The sequence below is a fragment of the Mercurialis annua genome, linkage group LG7, assembly GCF_937616625.2.
Source record: "Mercurialis annua linkage group LG7, ddMerAnnu1.2, whole genome shotgun sequence".
Taxonomy (NCBI): Eukaryota; Viridiplantae; Streptophyta; class Magnoliopsida; order Malpighiales; family Euphorbiaceae; genus Mercurialis; species Mercurialis annua.
The window spans coordinates 17,915,539-17,935,330 of record NC_065576.1 but is presented as its reverse complement, the minus strand read 5'-3'; the positions used below and the strand labels follow the sequence as shown (position 1 = coordinate 17,935,330).

The following is a 19,792-nucleotide window of genomic DNA, read 5'->3' as shown; positions in this document are numbered from 1 at the left end:
TCGGCCGGCCACGACATCACGCCGGCTAGGGGTTGGCTAAGCCACTGCAAATTGGAGAGATAAAAAAACTCGTCCTTGCATTTTTCGGCCGGCCATTGGCTGGCTCACACACTCAGGCCGGCCGGGGGCCGGCTGAGGGTCTGTCAAATTTTTTTGAAAATCGAAAAAAAAAAAAATTTCGCGAAAAAATAAATTGCAAACCTCTCGGGAATGCCTCCCGAGTGCGCTTGTTTCATGTCGAAAACTCGACTGTCAATCCTCACCATCTCGGAGGATCGAAAAGACCGGCTTGCTCTCATCTTTGATCAATAAAAACTCTAGGATATGGTTTACACCATTCCTTAAGAACTTTAAAGACGTCTCCATTGCTCCCCTCCAACTCAATCAATTCATCATCTACCTTGCGCCGTATTTTAAACTGTCAGCTCCACTTGAAAATCAATTTTCCCGCATAAGAGTGCATCTGAGACATTTGAACTTGGACATACTCACCAAGAGTAGCAACGTCCGTACATATTTGTCTCTTGCTAGCAGTTCCTATCTCATCGAGCTTCAAATTCCATGATGCCCAACGTCTCAGTTTTCCCTTGCGCGGTTTGACATGAGGTGCCTTCTTGATTAATGCGCAAACATTTGAGGGTTTTCTTGAACCTCCTTATTCCTAAAGGAATTACCTCCTTTATAGGCACATGGCATGTTGGTTCAATAGAATCAATCCACATGCATTTCTTTTCCTCGCGCTTGCTATCATTATGCCTCATGTCAAACTCCACACTTTCCTCATTCATTCTTAAAGTGACTTTTCTGGCATGGACATCAATCAACGCCCGCCCCGTGTTCAAAAATGGCCGCCCAAGAATCATTATGCAATTCTTGTCAACCGCATAATCTAGCACAACAAAGTCCACCGGGAAGATGAACTTGCCCACTTTCACTAACACGTCTTCTACTACTCCATGCGGTTTCTTGAGTGAATGGTCGGATAATTGAAGCATCATAGAAGTTTCCTTTACCGATTGATTTCCACATAGATTTCTGAAAAGACATAGGGGCATTAGATTTATACTTGCACCCAAATCACAAAGACAATGAAGAGAAGTAGAAATGCCAATTGAGCAAGAAATAGTGAAACTCCCTGGATCTTGCAATTTGGTAAGCAACTTGCTTGAGATGATTGAGCTGTAATTTTCAGTCAATGAAATGGTGCCCTTTTCGTCCCAACTCCGCTTGTTCATGATTATGACTTTGAGGAATTTCGCATATTGAGGCATTTCCCGCAAAGCATCTGTTAGACTTATATTGATTTGTAGCTTCTTGAAGATGTCCAAAAATTTATGAAATTTTTGGTTATCTGGTGTCTTCTTGAGTCGGCTTGGAAACGGTGCCTTAGGAACATACGGAGGTGGTGGTCCATATGGAGACTCAACTTCAACCACTACCTCCTCACTAGCCTTTGACTTACTAAAACTTGCCTCATTAGCACTTGACTCATCATTAACTTCGATAGGTTTCTTACCATGAGGATCATCAAAAACCTTGTTACTTCGGAATGTGATAGCTTTCACAAACTCTCTTGGATTAGTTTTGGTAGTAGAAGGTAAACGACCTTGGGTTCTACCTTGGATAGAGCTTGCTAATTGTGATATTTGCGCCTCGAGATGATGGAAGGCAGATGCTTGATTTTTTTATTTTTGTCGCGCTTCCGCTTCAAACCTCTCGAATGGCTCCACTTTTTCCAACATTTTATCGAACTTGCTCTCTTCATTATGATTCATGTTCTGTTAAAATCCAGGAGGATGTTGTGGTCTATCTTCATAGTTGTGAGAATTAAAGTTACCTTGGTTAGATTGATAATGGTTCTCTGATTGAAAATTGGAACTTCCCGCACTTGATCGATTATTTGCGTTGGCTTGACCCAAATGCTTCGTATCCTTCCAGGAAAAATTTGGATGATTCTCCCATCCGAGATTATAGGTGTTTGAATATGGATCGGTCCCATGCCTTTGTCCTCCAAAGTAATTAACTTGCACATTTGTGGCATGTTCCGTAACAAAGCATTCTCCTCCTGAGTTACTAAACTCTCCACAGAAGTCACACCCTACCTGAACTACTGCCACTGGAGCATTCCTTTGACCCGCTTGCCTTTTATGCATCTCCACTTGAGCTTGAAGAGCAGCGTTGTTTGCTTTCATTGCTTCCGACTCTTGGATTTGCTCTAGTGTTATCATGCCCATTTGGTTTGACTGCCTCACCCTCTATGTAGGCCAAGATCTGCTATGCATTGCAAACTCATCTAGCAATGCAAGAGCTTCTTCATACGTCTTCCTCATGATTGAGCCTCCTGAAGCTGCATCAATAGTAGCTCTACTATGCTCATTAATTCCATTATAAAATATCTGAATTAAATGTTCCTTCTGGAGGTGATGATGTGGGCAACTTCGCTGAAGTTCATTGAATATGTCCCATGCCTCATATAAAGCTTCTCCATCATGTTGAAAGAAATATATAATTTCTTCGTCAATCCTGCGGTCTTCCGCAAAGGGAAGTATTTATTGAGGAAAGCTTGAGCGAGTTGTCTCCATGTGGTGATGGAGTTGCTAGCTATAGATTGAATCCATTTGCGTGCCTTATCTCACAAGGAGAATGGAAACAATCGAAGCTTGATTTGATCCTCCGTCACATTGGGAATCTTAAATGTATTGCACACCTCCAAAATTTCGAAATATGCACATTTGGATCTTCGCTTGTCAACCCGTAAAACTGGCATTGATGCTCAAGTAGAGTAATCGTACTAGTTTTGATCTCAAAAGTATTTGCCTGAATTGGTGGTGCAAAACATCCAAAATTAGCATGATCAATATCTAGTAAAAAGAATTCACCCAAAGTGCGCCTTTGAGGTGCTTGTTATTGTTGTCTGTTTTGATTCCTTGGTTGCCTTTGTTGAACTGGTGCTACCTCAACATTTTGTGGATGGTGAGGCATAATCATATCAACATTTGCAAATGGCGGGACATACCCGTCATGATGTCTAACTTCATCCTCCATCGTATCTGATTTTTGGGATGATTTCCGAAAACTTCTCTGGAAACTGGTGAGGTCCTGTTTGAAAAGGTTCTAGGGGAAGCTTGGATCGACGTATATTGTGCATAAACTTTGACCAAATTTCCTACACAAAACAAAAACAACACTACCACAAGTAAAATCCAATAAAATGAAGTAAATAAAAATAAATGCTAGCACACCCAAGAATTCTTGACTCTTAATCTATTAAATACGCAATTGTCCCCGGCAACGGTGCCAAAAACTTGTTGATGCTAAACCGCAAGTGACGGTATCACGCAAGTAACATAATCCAGAAGTACGGATATCGATCCCACAGAGACAATGAATTTAACGACTAATTTTGAGAATTCTTTTGACCGGTTATCTACGAAAATGGTTTGAGAGTTTGTGACCAAAATAATTAAAAGTAACCAATTAACAAATAAATTAAGTAATTAAAATCAATAAAGTTAAAATAATTTAAACGATAATTTTTGGAAATAATAAGAGTAAGAGGTTCAAGGGTTGATAATTCCGAATAAGAATATAAAATCATGAACAATGAATATCTTGGTGATTATCTAAAATCGAGCTATTCTAAAATATCGAATCCCGCTCTCTCGAGCCGCAAAGACCGAAATGATCACAACTCAATTGTATTGCCAAAATTATAGTTCGAGCTAGTATAAAGCACCTATAGCTCTCTCTCGAGTTACTATAGATAAAAATAAGCAAATAACCAATTAATAGGCAAATTACTCACTCTCGTGTTATAATGAACCTACTCAAATGATTAAATGATATTTATTAAGAAAACCCTTAAGAACACGTATTCATTAACTCACTCTCGTGTTATTAATTCATACGTTGTTGATTAACTGATCTATTTTAATTAAGCTCTCTCGAGTCAATAATTAAAACATAGGGCAATGAATGAATTGATGAAAAACATTTAAGCATGAAGAATATTAATCAACACCAAATTTTAAAACCTATTAATTAATCGACAATTAACTCATTCTCGTGTTATTAAAAACCAATTAACCAACTAAGTTGTAATTATGAAGCAAACTCAAGATTACTTAAATTCCAACCCACTCTCGTGGCGTTGTCCTTTAAGTTTCCGATTACTAAGTTCTATTTAATTAACAATTTCTCAATTTGTTAACTAAACATGCATCATGAATCAATTTCTCAATTTAATCCAAGCATTAAGTTCAATATCCGAAACACGATAAATCACCAAAATTACCAAAGTCAATCAATTATATAAATAAACGTTTATATCAACCCTCGAACTAAAGGTTTAGTTATCCATTATCATATGGATTATAACAATGGATAAGTTACACCTTGAGTACATAAGAGATAGAAGATAGAAAATAATTTATACTAAAGAGTATTTTTGGTGTCTAAGCCTAAGTCTACACTAAGTGGTATATCTTTTCTCTACACAAATGGGGTTATTTATAGAGTCACTTGGAGTGGAGTTCAAGTCAAAGATATCATCCTTCCATGTAAAGCTTGAGTGAAGATCAAGTTGAGAATATCTTCTTTCCTTTGAAAGTTGATTAATGATCAAGTCCTTCCATTATCGTCTTGAGTGGACCAATCTTTAACTTGTCTTGTTTCCAAAAGAGCATAGCTTCTTCCCTTAATGAACTTATGACTTATTGTCAAAGGTCATTTCTTTGTGTGCAAGTCAAGAAGGATCACTTCTCTGGAGTGTGAATGCAATTTACGTTCATTATGGAAAGTCCGATGTGATAACTTCAGAAATTTCCTGCTTTTTTCACATGCGAACTTGATTTCGCGCATATACATGTCTCAGAAGGCCTGATGTCATGGGCCGGCCGGAGGCCGGCTAACCTTTTGTCCTTCATTTCTTGGACCAGTTTGATTCAACTCGAACCGGTTGGGCTTGGGTTTGGCTCTGTTTTTTTGAATTCTTCTGTCTTTGATTATTTGACCCTATTTCAATCATAAATACCCCAAAAATGATAAGATTTCATATTTATTTATAAAAACTACAAAACACGAAAACCCAACTACATATTTTACGTATAAGTACTACAAACTAGCGAATAAATGCTATACAAATACGTAAAATAATAGCTTATCAACATTTCATCTTTTTAGCAATTTACACCAAACGTTTAAAACGTTACGAAACCAATCCAAACGTTTAAAACGTTATGAAATAAATTCAAAAGTTTCACCTTTTGAGCGATCTAAGCGAAACGTTTACAAACGTTATGAAACAAATCTAAACGTTTCACCTTTTTAGTGATTTAAACGAAACGTTTACAAACGTTACGAAACAAATCCAAACGTTTCACCATTTTAGCGATTTAAGCCAAATGTTTATAAACGTGACTAAACAAGTCCAAACGTTCCCCTTTTTAGCGATTTAAGCCGAAAGTTTAAAAATCCAAACGTTTAAAACGTTATGAAATTAATCCAAACGTTTCCCATTTTTAGCGATTTAAGCCAAACGTGTACAAACGTTACGAAACGAATCCAAACGTTTCATCAATTTAGCGATATAAACCAAAAGTCTACAAACGTTACGAAACAAATCCAAACATTTCAACTTTTTAGCGATTTAAGCCAAACGTTTAAAACGTTACGAAAACAAATCCTAACGTTTCACCTTTTAAGCGATCTAAGCCAACCGTTTACAAACGTTACAAAACAAATCAAAACGTTCCACGTTTTTAGCGATTAAAGCCAAACGTTTACAAACGTTACGAAAAAATCCAAACGTTTCACTTTTTTAGCAATTTAAGCCAAACGTTTACAAACGTTACAAAACAAAACCAAACATTTCACCTTTCTAGCCATTTAAACTAAACGTTTACAAACGTTGCTAAACAAATCCAAACGTTTAACCTTTTTAGCGATTTAAACCAAACGTTTACAAATGTTACGAAACAAAACCAAACGTTTCTCCTTTTCAGCGATTTAAGCGAAATGTTTATAATAGCTATGAATCAAATCTAAACGTTTCACCTTTTTAGCGAATGAAGGCAAACATTTTAAATGTTACGAAACCAACCAAAACGTTTAACACACTACGAAAAAAATCCTAACGTTTCACCTTTTTAGCGATTTAACCCAAACGTTTACAAACGTGACAAAACCAATCCAAACGTTTAAAACGTTACGAAACAAATCCAAACGTTTCACCTTTTTAGCGATATAACCCAAAAGTTTACAAACGTTACGAAACAAAACCAAACGTTTCACCTTTTTAGCTATTTAAGCCAAAAATTTAAAACATTATGAAACTAATACAAACGTTTACAAACATTAAGAAACAAAACCAAATGTTTCACCTTTTTAGCGATTTAAACCAAACGTTTACAAACGTTACGAAACAAAAGCAAACGTTTCACATTTTTAGCGATTTAAGCCAAACGTTTACAAACGTTACGAAAAAAATCCAAACGTTTCACCTTTTTAGCGATTTAATCCAAACTTTTACAAACGTTACGAAACAAATCCAAACGTTTTACCTTTTTAGCGATTTACGACAAATTTTTAGAAACGTTACGAAACAAATCCAAGCGTTTCATATTTTTAGCGATTTAAGCCAAACGTTTACAAAAGTTACAAAACGAATCCAAACATTTCCTCTTTTTAGCGATTGAAGCCAAACGTTTACGAACGTTATGAAACAAATCCATATGTTTCACCTTTTTACTGATATAAGCAAGGCATTTAAAATGTTGCGAAACCCATCCAAACGTTTAAAACGTTACGAAACAAAGCTAATCCAAATGTTTCACCTTTATAGCAATTTAAGCCAAATGTTTAGAACGTTACAAAATAAATCCAAACATTTCACCTCTTTAGCGATTTAATCCAAATGTTTACAAACTTTACGAAACAAAAGCAAACGTTTCACCTTTTTAGCGATTGAAGCCAAACATTTACAAATGTTACGAAACAAATCCAAACGTTCCTCCTTTTTAAAATGTTAGGAAACAAATCCAAGAGTTTAAAATGTTATGAAACAATCCAATCGTTTACAAACGTTATGAAACAAATTCAAACGTTTCACCTTTTTAGCGATTTAAAACAACGGTTTACAAGCGTTACGAAACAAATCCAAACATTTCACCTTTTTAACAATTTAAACCAAACATTTACAGACGTTACGAAACAAAACCAAACTTTTCCCATTTTTAGCGATTTAAGCCAAAAGTTTACAAACGTTACCAAACAAATCCAAACGTTTTACCTATTTAGCAATTTAAGCCAAACGTTTACAAACGTTACGAAACAACTCCAATCGTTTTCCATTTTAAGCATTTTAAGCCAAACGTTTGAAATGTTACGAAACCAATTCAAACGTTTAAAACGTTACGAAACAAATCCAAATGTTTCACCTTTTTAGAGATTTAAGCCAAACGTTTAAAACGTTGCGAAACCACTGCAAACGTTTAAAACGATACGAAACAAATCCAAACGTTTCACCTTTTTGGCTATTGAAGCCAAACGTTTACAAATGTTACGAAATTAAACGTTCCACCTTTTAGCGATTTAAGACAAACGTTTAAAACGTTACGAAACCAACCCAAATGTTTAAAAAGTTACTAAGCAAATCCAAACGTTTACAAACGTTACGAAACAAATTCAAACGTTGAAAACGTTACGAAACGAAGCCAAACATTTCAACTTTTTAGCTATTTAAGCCAAACGTTTACAAATGTTAAGAAACAAATCCAAACGTTTCCCCTTTTTATAAAGTTAAGCCAAACATTTAAAACATTATGAAACCAATTCAAATGTTTATAAAAATTACGAAACAAATCAAAATGTTTCACATTTTTAGCGATTTATGCCAAACGTTTACGTTTAAAACGTTACGAAACCAATCCAAAGGTTAAAAACGTTACGAAACAAATCCAAATGTTTCACCTGTTGGCGCAGCGGGAGGCGCGGGTCCGGATCGTATATTTCAATTCAAAATTGAAATTCTAACAATCCGGATCCTAAAGTTGATCATATCAACAACAAATGGATCGTCGTATCATTTAGTAATTAAAGCACGCATCTAAGAATCGTAAGAAGAATACCTATGTCGATTCTCCAACGATTCTTGTAGTCCCGAAAGTACGGCGACCTCAAGCTCGTCCACACGAGTATGCGTCCGATTGAATCCTCGCCTTGAAGTAATCCTGCAAGAGTTCCTCTTGCCGAGCAGCCCTAAGCTCAAACTCTCGCCGCGATCACTACCTTGCTCGGATGTATGAAAAACGTCGCCAAGTTTTTCCCGTGATTGATGACAACTTGAACTCCTTCAAGTGCTTTCTCTCTCTACAACTTTGTAGTGAGATGTGTGTTGTGTGGTATTGTGAAATGAGCAAGGACATGCTCTATTTATAGGCTAGAGCATGCCTTAAGAATGCAACACCTTGCATGCTAGGTGTCACACACCAAGCAAAGGTGTTGCCACCATATGACACCTTTCATGTGGTGACATCACATAGGTGACATCATATAGGTGATGTCATCATATGACATCACATATATGACATAGGCTTATCTCATTACATCATCACCATGACATCATCATTCCATTAGCTAATGATTAGTCATTTAAGTATCATTAATTACACTAATTAATTACTTAAACCTTTTAATCATAAAACTTGGTTAAAATATAATTAGGTTCCTACTAATTTATTACTCTTATAAATTAGTCCCTAATTAATATGGACATAATACAATTAGGTTCCTACTAATTTATAACTCTTTCAAATTAGTCCTTAATTTGTACTTGTTTTTCATCTTAGATTAATTTCCGAGATATGCTAGTATCTATATGAAATCGATCGTTCGTAAACTCAATCGGTTGCACACTCTATTGTGTGTGACTAACTAGGTTCGCATCTATATGGCAACGAGAGACATAAGAAACGCCTTTCTTATATTAAATAATTAAATCCCATTTAATTATTAATTCTCGTAGATCGAGAGTGACGTCTAGCAACATATCACGACCCCCAAATAGAGATGAATGTTTCGATGCATTCTTTTTGAACCAATGTTCATAATTACCGTACACTCAAAATTCCCTTCATCTAAGATTCCAATCTCGACTAGTGTCACGGTTAAGTCAAACACTGTATGTCTTGATTATATGACCTCATCTCCCATTTCTAATTCTTGATAAATATGACTTCCACTAGAAACAACTTTCTATGTAAGTCATATACACCTGCGCAGGTTTTATCATCCATCAAGAACAATTTGAGATAGCATAGAATCTTGTCTCCGTTCATCCAGAGTGATGAATCCTTTCTAGGTTAAACCCCTATCTCCATATACAACTAACTAGAGCCAACACATCCCGCGGCTCTAGCTCATGAAAGATCTAGAGTTAAGGAGTATCAAACTCTAATCACCTATATACAAGATAGTGTCACCGCAAGTCAAAGGACATATGTACAATTATGAACTAGATGACATTAAATTGACTTTAATGAATTACCATGTATAAGTCATCTAGCGTCACTTGTTCGACTCACTCAACACCTTGAGTGTCCACATGTTTATTCTGATCCCCATCAAGTAGTATGAGACTCACTACTTCCTATAATTAGTAACTCTTTACTAATCAGGAGAATAAACAGAGGTGATGATCTTTCCGGGATAATGCGATGCCCTTATTCGTAGGATCCCATCGATCGTGAACGGTTATTTAGATCACTTGTATAATAGAATCTGTCACTCATATTCTTAACACCTTAAGAATAGATTCTATCACAATGTGATAAGGACAATACGTAATAAATGAACACTTAGTTGATGAGACACTTAGTTCAAATAGAACATATATATCTTTGCCATTGGGATTAATTCTACAAATATACACGATCAAATGGCCCTAGGGCACATACTACTAACATCACCATTTTAGCTATTTAAGACAAACGTTTATAATGTTACGAAACTAATCCAAACGTTAAAAATTTAGCGATTTAAGCCAAACGTTTAAAACGTTACGAAACAAATCCAAGCATTTCACATTTTTTGGCGATTTAAGCCAAACGTTTAAAACATTACAAAAACAATCCAAACATTTTAATCATTACGAAACAAAATGTTTTCACCTTTTTAGTGATTTAAGAAAAACGTTTACAAACGTCACGAAACAAATCCAAACGTTTCACCTTTTCATCAATTTAAGCCAAACGTTTATAAACATTACATAACAAAACCAAACGTTTCGCCTTTTTAGCGATTTAAGCCAAATATTTACAAACGTTAAGAAATAAAACCACACGTTTCACCTTTTTTAGCAATTTAAGCCAAACATTTAAAATGTTACAAAAACAATCCAAATGTTTAAAACGTTGCGAAACAAATTCAAACATTTCACATCTTTAGCGATTTAAGCCAAAACGTTTACAAACGTTACGAAACAAATCCAAACGTTTCACCTTTTTATCAATTCAAGACAAACGTTTAAAACATTACGAAACCAATCCAAACGTTTAAAATGTTACGAAACAAATCAATACGTTTCACTTTTTTAGCGACTTAAGCCAAATGTTTACTAACCTTCCGAAACAAATCCAAACGTTTCACCTTTTTAGCGATTTAAGCCAAACATTTACAAACGTTGCGAAACCAATCAAAACGTTTACAAACGTTGCAAAACAAACCCAAACGTTTAAAACGTTACAAAACATATCCAAATGTTTCATATTTTTAGCGATTTAAGCCAAACGTTTACAAACGTTACGAAACAAAACCAAATGTTTCACCTTTTCAGCGATTTAAGCCAAACATTTAAAACGTTATGAATCCAATCCAAACGTTTACAAACATTACGAAACAAAACCAAACGTTTCACCTTTTTAGCAATTTAAGCCAAACGTTTACAAACGTTGCAAAACAAATGCAAATGTTTCACATTTTGAGCGATTTAAGCCAAACGTTTACAAACGTTACGAACCAAATCCAAACGTTTCACCTTTTTAGCGATTTAATCCAAACTCTTACAAACGTTACGAAACAAAGCCAAACATTTCACCTTTTTAACGATTTATGCCAAACGTTTACAAACGTTACAAAACACATCCAAACATTTCATATTTTTATCGATTTAAGCCAAACGTTTTCAAACGTTACAAAACGAATCAAAACATTTCCCCTTTTTACCGATTAAAGCCAAATGTTTACAAACTTTACGAAACAAATCCATACGTTTTACCTTTTTAGCGATTTAACCCAAGCGTTTAAAAAGTTAAGAAACAAATCCAAACGTTTAAAACGTTACGAAACAAATCCAATCCAAATGTATCACCTTTTTAGCAATTTAAGACAAACGTTTACAAACGTTACAAAACAAATCAAAACGTTTCTTCTTTTTAGCGATTTAATCTAAACGTTTGCAAATGTTACAAACAAATCCATACGTTTTCTTTTTTTAGCAATTTAAGCCAAACATTTAAAACGTTACGAAACAAATCCAAACATTTAAAACGTTATGAAACAAATCCAAATGTTTACAAATGTTATGAAACAAATCTAAACGTTTCACATTTTTAGCGACTTAAGCCAATCGTTTACAAGCGTTACAAAACAAATCTAAGCGTGTCCCCTTTTGAGCAGTTTAGACCAAACGTTTATAAACGTCACCAAACAAAACCAATTTTTTTAGCGATTTAAGCCAAAAAGTTTAAAATGTTTGAAAACCAATCCAAACGTTTACAAGTGTTACAAAATAATACCAAACATTTAACCTTTTTAGCAATTTAAGCCAAACGTTTACAAACGTTACGAAACAAATCCAAACGTTTTACCTTTTTAGCAATTTAATCCAAACGTTTACAAACGTTACGAAACAAATCTAAACGTTTTCCATTTTTAGTAATTTAAGCAAAACGTTTAAAAGGTTACGAAACAAATCCAAACGTTTAACCTTTTTAGCTATTTAAGCCAAATGTTTAAAACGTTACAAAACCACTCCAAACGTTTAAAACGATACGAAACAAATCCAAATGTTTCCCCTTTTTTAGCGATTGAAGTCAAACGTTTAAAAACATTACAAAATTAAACCAAACGTTTCACCTCTTTGGTGATTTAAGCCAAATGTTTAAAACATTACAAAACAAATCGAAATGTTTAAAACGTGGAGAAATAAATCCAAACGCTTACAAACGTTACGAAACAAATCCAAACGTTTAAAGCATTACGAAACAAAGCCAAACGTTTCACCTTTTTAGTTATTTATGTCAAACGCTTACAAACGTTAAGAAACAAATCTAAACGTTTCCCCCTTTTATCAATTTAAGCCAAACATTTAAAATGTTACGAAACCAATCCAAACCTATACAAACGTTACAAAACATATCCAACGTTTCATATTTTTAGCGATTTAAGCCAAACATTTACGTTTCAAATGATACGAAACCAATCCAAAAGTTTACAACGTTACGAAACAAATCCAAACGTTTAAAACGATACGAAACCAATCCAAAAGTTTAAAACGTTACGAAACAAATCCAAACGTTTAAAACTTTACGAAACTAATCCAATTGTTTAAAACGTAGCGATTTAAGCCAAACTTTAAAACGTTACGAAACAAATCTAAACATTTCACATTTTTGGCGATTTAAGTCAAAGATTAAAAAATTACGAAACCAATCCAAACGTTTAAATCATTACGAAACAAATCCAAACGTTTCCCCTTTTAGCGATTTAAGCCAAATGTTGACAAACGTTATGAAAAAAACAAACGTTTCACCTTTTTTAGCAATTTAAGCCAAACGTTTAAAACGTTATGAAACAAATCCAAACATTTCACATTTTTAGTGATTTAAGCCAAACGTTCACAAACGTTACGAAACAAATCCAAACTTTTCACCTTTTTAACAATTTAAGCCAAACGTTTAAAACGTTACGAAACCAATTGAATCGTTTAAAACGTTAGGAAATTCAAACGTTTCATCTTTTTAGCGATTTAAGCCAAACGTTTACAAACGTTCCGAAACAAATCTAGACGTTTCACCTTTTTAGCTATTTAAGCCAAACGTTTACAAACGTTACGAAACCAATCCAATATGTTTACAAACATTAAAAAATAAACCCAAACGTTTCTCCTTTTTCGCAATTTCGGCCAAACATTTACAAACACTACGAAACAAAACCAAACGTTTAAACTTTTTAGCGATATAAGCCGAATGTTTAAAACGTTACGAAACCAATCCAAGCGTTTCACCTTTTTAGCGATTGAAGCCAAACGTTTACAAACGTTACGAAACAAATCCAAACATTTCACATTTCACCTTTTTAGCGATTTAAGCCAAACGTTTACAAACGTTATGAAACAAATCCAAATGTTTCAAATTTTAGCAATTTAAGCTAAACGTATACGAACGTTACGAAACAAATTCTAACGTTTCACCTTTTTAGCGATTTAATCCAAATTTTACGAAACCAATCCAAACATTTAAAACTTTAGGAAACATATCCAAGTGTTTATAAACGTTACAAAAAAATCCAAATGTTTGGATTTTTAGCGATTTAAGCCGAACACTTACGTTTAAAACGTTACGAAAAAAAATCCAAACGTTTCATCTTTTTAACTATTTAAGCCAAATGTTTACAAACGTTCCAAAACAAAACCAAACGTTTCGCCTATTTAGCGATTTAAGCCAAACGTTTACAAACGTTATAAAACCAATCCAAACGTTTACAATGTTACGAAACAAATCAAAACGTTTCACCTTTTTATCAATTTAAGCCAAACGTTTAAAATGTTACGAAACCAATCCAAACGTTTCCCCTTTTTAGCGATTTAAGCCAAACGTTTACAAACGTTACGAAACAAATCCAAATGTTTCACCTTTTTAGCGATTTAAGCCAAAAGTTTAAAACATTACAAGACCAATCCAAACGTTTAAAACTTTACGAAACAAATCCAAACGTTTCACCTTTTTAGCGATTTGAGCTAAACATTTACAAACGTTACGAAACAAATCCAAACGTTTCACATTTTTAACGTTACTAAGCAAATCCAAACATTTAAAACGGAATGAAAAAAATACAGTTGTATCACCTCTTTAGCGATTTAAGCCAAATATTTCAAACGCTACGAAACAAATTCAAACGTTTAATACGTCACAATACAAATCCAAAAGTTTCACCTTTTTAGCGATTTAAGCCAAATGTTTAAAACATTATGAAACCAATCCAAACTTTTAAAACGTTACGAAACAAATCTAAATGTTTCACCTTTTTAGCAATTTAAGCCAAAAGTTTAAAATGTTACGAAACCATTCCAAACGCTTAAAATGTTACGAAACAAACCCAAATGTTTCACCTTTTTATCAATTTAAGCCAAACGTTTACAAATGCTAGAAACAAAACCAAATGTTTCCCCTTTTTTAGAGATTTAAGACGTATAATTAAAACGTTACGAAACCAATCCAAGCGTTTCACCTTATTAGCGATTCAAGCCAAACATTTACAAACGTTGCGAAACAAATCCAAACATTTCACATTTCACCTCTTTAGCGATTTAAGCCAAACGTTTACAAACGTTAAGAAACAAATCCAAATGTTTCATATTTTTAGCTATTTAAGACAAACGTTTACAAACGTTACGAAACAAATTCTAACGTTTCACCTTTTTAGCGATTTAATCCAAATGTTACGAAACCAATCCAAACATTTAAAACTTTAGGAAACAAATCCAAATGTTTGGATTTTTAGCGATTTAAGCCAAACACTTATGTTTAAAACGTAATGAAACAAATTCAAACGTTTCCCCTTTTTAACGATTGAAGCCAAACGTTTACAAATGTTACGAAACAAAACCAAACGTTTCACCTATTTAGCGATTGAAGCGAACCGTTTACAAACGTTATAAAACCAATCCAAACGTTTATAATGTTACGAAACAAATCCAAACGTCCAAATGTTTCACCTTTTTAGTGATTTAAGCCAAACATTTACAAACGTTACGAAACAATTCCAAACGTTGCACCTTTTTATCAATTCAAGCCAAACGTTTAAAATGTTACGAAACCAATCCAAACGTTTCCCCTTTTTAGCGATTTAAGCCAAACGTTTACAAATGTTACGAAACAAATCCAAATGTTTCACCTTTTTAGCGATTTAAGACAAAAGTTTAAAACGTTACAAGACCGATCCAAATGTTTAAAACGTTACGAAAAAAATCCAAACGTTTCACCTTTTTAGCGATTTGAGCCAAACATTTACAAACTTTACGAAACAAATCCAAACATTTCACCTTTTTAACGTTACTAAACAAATCCAAACGTTTAAAACGTTACGAAACAAATCCAAATGTTTCACCTTTTTAGCTATTTAAGCCAAAAGTTTAAAGCGTTACGAAACCATTCCAAACGCTTAATACGTTACGAAACAAATCCAAACGTTTCACCTTTTTAGCAATTTAAGCGAAACGTTTACAAACGTTACGAAACAAATCCAAATGTTTCCCCTTTTTAGCTATTTAAGCCAAACGACGTTTAAAACATTACGAAACACATCCAAACATAAAGCTAAAACTTTAAAACGTTAAGAAACCAATCCAAACGTTTAAAATCTTACGAAACAAATCCAAACGTTTTCATTTTTTAGCGATTTAAGCCAAACGTTTACAAACGTTACGAAACTAATCCAAATGTTTATAACAACACGAAACATATCCAAGAGTTTCACCTTTTTAGATATTGAAGTCAAACGTTTACAAATGTTTCAAAACATATCCAAATGTTTCGCCTTTTTAGGGATTTAAGCCAAAAGTTTACAAACGTTACGAAACAAATCCTAAGGTTTCCTCTTTTTAGAGATTCAAGCCAAAAGTTTAACCTTCTTAGCGATTTAAGCCAAACGTTTAAAAACATTACAAAACAAATCCAAATGTTTCTCCTTTTTAGCGATTTAAGTCAAACATTTAAAATGTTACGAAACAAATCCAAGCATGTAATCTGTTTAGCGATTCAAGCCAAACGTTTAAAACGTTACGAAACGAATCCAAACGCTTAAAACGTTACGAAACAAATTCAAATGTTTCACATTTTTAGCTATTTAAGCCAAACGTTTACAAATGTTATAAAACAAATCCAAACATTTTGCCTCTTTAGCGATTTAAGCCAAACATTTACAAACGTTTCAATCGCTAAAAAGTTACGAAACAAAACAATACAAAACCAATCCAAACGTTTACAAACATTACGAAACAAATCCAAACGTTTCACCTTTTTAACGATATAAGCCAAACGTTTACAAACTTTATGAAACAAATCGAAACGTTACGAAACAAATCCAAACGTTTCACCTTTTTAGCGATTTAAGCCAAACGTTTAAAACGTTACGAAACCAATCCAAATATTTAAAACGTTACGAAACAAATCCAAACGTTTCACCATTTTGGCGATTTAAGGCAAACGTTTACAAACTTTACAAAACAAATCCAAACGTTTCACCTTTTTGGCGATTTATGCCAAACATTTAAAACGGTATGAAACCAATCCAGACATTTTAAATGTTTTGAAACAAATCCAAACGTTTTACCTTTTTAGCAATTTAAGCCAAACGTTTAAAAACGTTAAGAAACAAATCCAAACGTTTAACACGTTAAGAAACCAATATAAACGTTTCACCTTTTTAGCGATTTAGGCCAAATGTTTACAAACATTACAAAACAAATCCAAACGTTTCACCTTTTTAGTGATTTAAGCCAAACGTTTACAAATAATACAAAAGAAATCCAAACGTTTTCCCTTTTTAGCGATTCAAGCCAAACGTTTAACCTTCTTAGCGATTTAAGCCAAACGTTTACAAACGTTACAAAACCAATCCAAATGTTTCTCCTTTTTAGAGATTTAAGCCAAACGTTTAAAATGTTACGAAACAAATCCAAGTATGTCATCTTTTTAGCGATTTAAGCCAAACGTTTAAAACGTTACGAAGCGAATCTAAACGTTTAAAACGTTATGAAACAAATTCAAATGTTTCATAATTTTAGCTATTTAAGCCAAACGTTTACAAATGTTACGAAACAAATCCAAACATTTTGCCTCTTTAGCGATTTAAGCCAAACATTTACAAACGTTTCAAAACAAATTCAAACGTTTCAATCGTCAAAAACGTTACGAAACAAAACAATACGAAACCAATCAAGACATTACGAAACAAATCCAAACGTCTCACCTTTTTAGCGAAATAAGCCAAATGTTTACAAACTTTATGAAACCAATCAAAACGTTACGAAACAAATCCAAACGTTTCACATTTTTAGCGATTTAAGCCAAATGTTTAAAATGTTACGAAACCAATCCAAATGTTTAAAACGTTACGAAACAAATCCAAACGTTTCACCATTTTGGCGATTTAAGGCAAACATTTACAAACGTTACGAAACAAATCCAAACGTTTCACCTTTTTGGCGATTTATGCCAAACCTTTAAAACGTTATGAAACCAATCCAAACATTTTAAATGTTTCGAAACAAATCCAAACATTTCACCTTTTTAGCAATTTAAGCCAAACGTTTAAAAACGTTAAGAAACAAATCCAAACGTTTAACACGTTAAGAAACCAATCTTATCGTTTCACCTTTTTAGCGATTTAAGCCAAATGTTTACAAACATTACAAAACAAATCCAAATGTTTCACCTTTTTTGTGATTTAAGCCAAACGTTTACAAATAATACAAAACAAATCCAAACGTTTTCCCTTTTTAGCGATTGAAGCCAAATATTTAAAACGTTACAGAAGCAATTTAAAAGTTTACAAGGGTTACGAAACAAGACCAAACGTTTTACCTTTTTAGAAATTTAAGCCAAACGTTTACAAACGTCACGAAACAAAACAAAGTGTTTCACTTTTTTAGCGATTTAAGTTAAACGTTTACAGACGTTACGAAAGAAATCCAAACATTTCACCTCTTTAGCGATTTAAGCCAAATGTTTAAAACGTTACGAAACAAATCCAAACGTTTTCCCCTTTTAGCGATTAAAGCCAAATGTTTACAAACATTACGAAACAAATCCTAACGTTTTAATCGCTAAAAACGTAACGAAAGAAAACCAAACGAAACCAATCTAAACGTTTAAAACGTTACGAAACAAAACCAAAGGTTTGCAAACGTTACGATACAATTCCAAATGTTTCACCTTTTTAGCGATTTAAGCCAAACGTTTAAAAACGTTACGAAACCAATCCAGACGTTACAAAACCAATCCAAACGTTTAAAAAGTTACAAAACAAATCCTAACATTTTAACTTTATTAGCGATTTAAGCCAAACGTTGACAAACGTTACGAAAGAAAACCAAACGTTTCACCTTTTTAGCGATTTACGCCAAACGTTTACAAACTTTACGAAAGAAATCCAAACATTTCACATTTTTATCGATTGAAACCAAACGTTTCAGCTTTTTTAGCCATTTAAGCCAAACGTTTACAAATATTACGAATCAAATCCAGAAGTTTCACATTTTTAGCGATTTAAGCCAAATGTTTACAAACGTTACGAAACAAAACCAAACGTTTCTCCTTTTTAGTAATTTAAGCCAAACATTTACAATCGTTACGAAACAAAATCAGACGTTTTACCTTTTTAGCGATTTAAGCCAAACGTTAACAAATGTTACGAAACAAATCCAAACATTTCTCCTTTTTCGCGATTGAAGCGAAACGTTTAAAAAGTTACAAAACAAACCCTAATGTTTCACCTTTTTAGCTGTTTAATCCAAACGTATAAAGTGTTGCTGAACAAATCCAAACATTTAAAATGTTACTAAACAAATCCAAACGTTTCACATTTTTAGCGATTTTCGCCACACATTTACAAACTTTATGAAACCAATCCAAACGTTAAAACGTTACGAAACAAATCCAAACGGCTCACCTTTTTACTATTTCGTATCGTTTGTAATCGTTTGGCTTCAATCGTTAAAAAGGTGATACCTTTTAAACGTTTCACCTTTTTAGCGATTGAAGACAAACGTTTACAAACGATACGAAACCAATCCAAACGTTTCATATTTTTAGCGATTGAAGCCAAACGTTTACAAATGTTACAAAACAAACCCAAACGTTTCCCCTTATTAGTGATTTAAGCCAAACGTTAACAAACATTACGAAACAATTCCAAATGTTTCTCTTTTTAACTATTTGAGCCATACGTTACGAAACAAATCCAAACGTTTCATATTTTTTAGCGATTTAAGCCAAGCGTTTATAAACGTTGCGAAACCGATCTAGACGTTACGAAATAAATCCAAACGTTTCACATTTTTAGCGATTTAAGCCAAACATTTAAAACGTTACTATACCAATCCAAACGTTTAAAATATTAAAAAAAATCCTAATACTTTACCTTATAAGCGATTTAAGCCAAACGTTGACAAACGTCACGAAAAAAACCAAACGTTTCACCTTTTCAGCGATTTAAGCCAAACGTTATGAAACAAATCCAAACGTTTCACATTTTTTGCGATTTAAGCCAAACATTTACAAACGTTACGAAACAAAACCAAATATTTCACCTTTTACAGCCATTAAAGCCAAACGTTTACAAACGTTACGAATTAAATCCAAAAGTATCGCATTTTTAGCTATTTAAGCCAAATGTTTAAAAACGTTATAAAACAAAACCAAACGTTTATCCTTTTTAGCGATTTAAGCCAAACATTTACAAACGTTACGAAACCAATCCTAACGGTTATAACAATACGAAACATATCCAAGAG

At 33.5% G+C, this 19,792-nt stretch overlaps 1 protein-coding gene and 1 non-coding gene across 2 annotated transcripts; one reads left to right on the top strand and one right to left on the bottom strand.

The window, feature by feature from the left end:
• Window positions 1–542: 542 nt before the first annotated feature.
• On the bottom strand, window positions 543–1,775 carry LOC126656932 (uncharacterized). Its single transcript, XM_050351557.1, has 2 exons — window positions 1,714–1,775; window positions 543–1,614 (listed from the first exon to the last, which is right to left on the bottom strand). Exons 1-2 carry the CDS (start codon window positions 1,773–1,775, stop codon window positions 543–545), a joined length of 1,134 nt encoding a protein of 377 aa, XP_050207514.1.
• Window positions 1,776–2,418: 643 nt separating this feature from the next.
• LOC126658900 (small nucleolar RNA R71) lies at window positions 2,419–2,524 on the top strand. The gene has a single exon (XR_007634467.1). It is a non-coding gene; the product is annotated as a small nucleolar RNA R71 (small nucleolar RNA).
• The last annotated feature ends 17,268 nt before the right edge of the window (window positions 2,525–19,792 follow it).

Bases quoted from the DNA above. Each gene is read 5' to 3' on its own strand.
- LOC126656932 (XM_050351557.1), bottom strand. From the start codon at position 1,775: ATGAATCATAATGAAGAGAGCAAGTTCGATAAAATGTTGGAAAAAGTG. The intron at 1,615-1,713 runs GTTTGAAGCGGA...TATCCAAGGTAG, and splicing joins AAAGTGGAGCCATTCGAGAG to AACCCAAGGTCGTTTACCTT.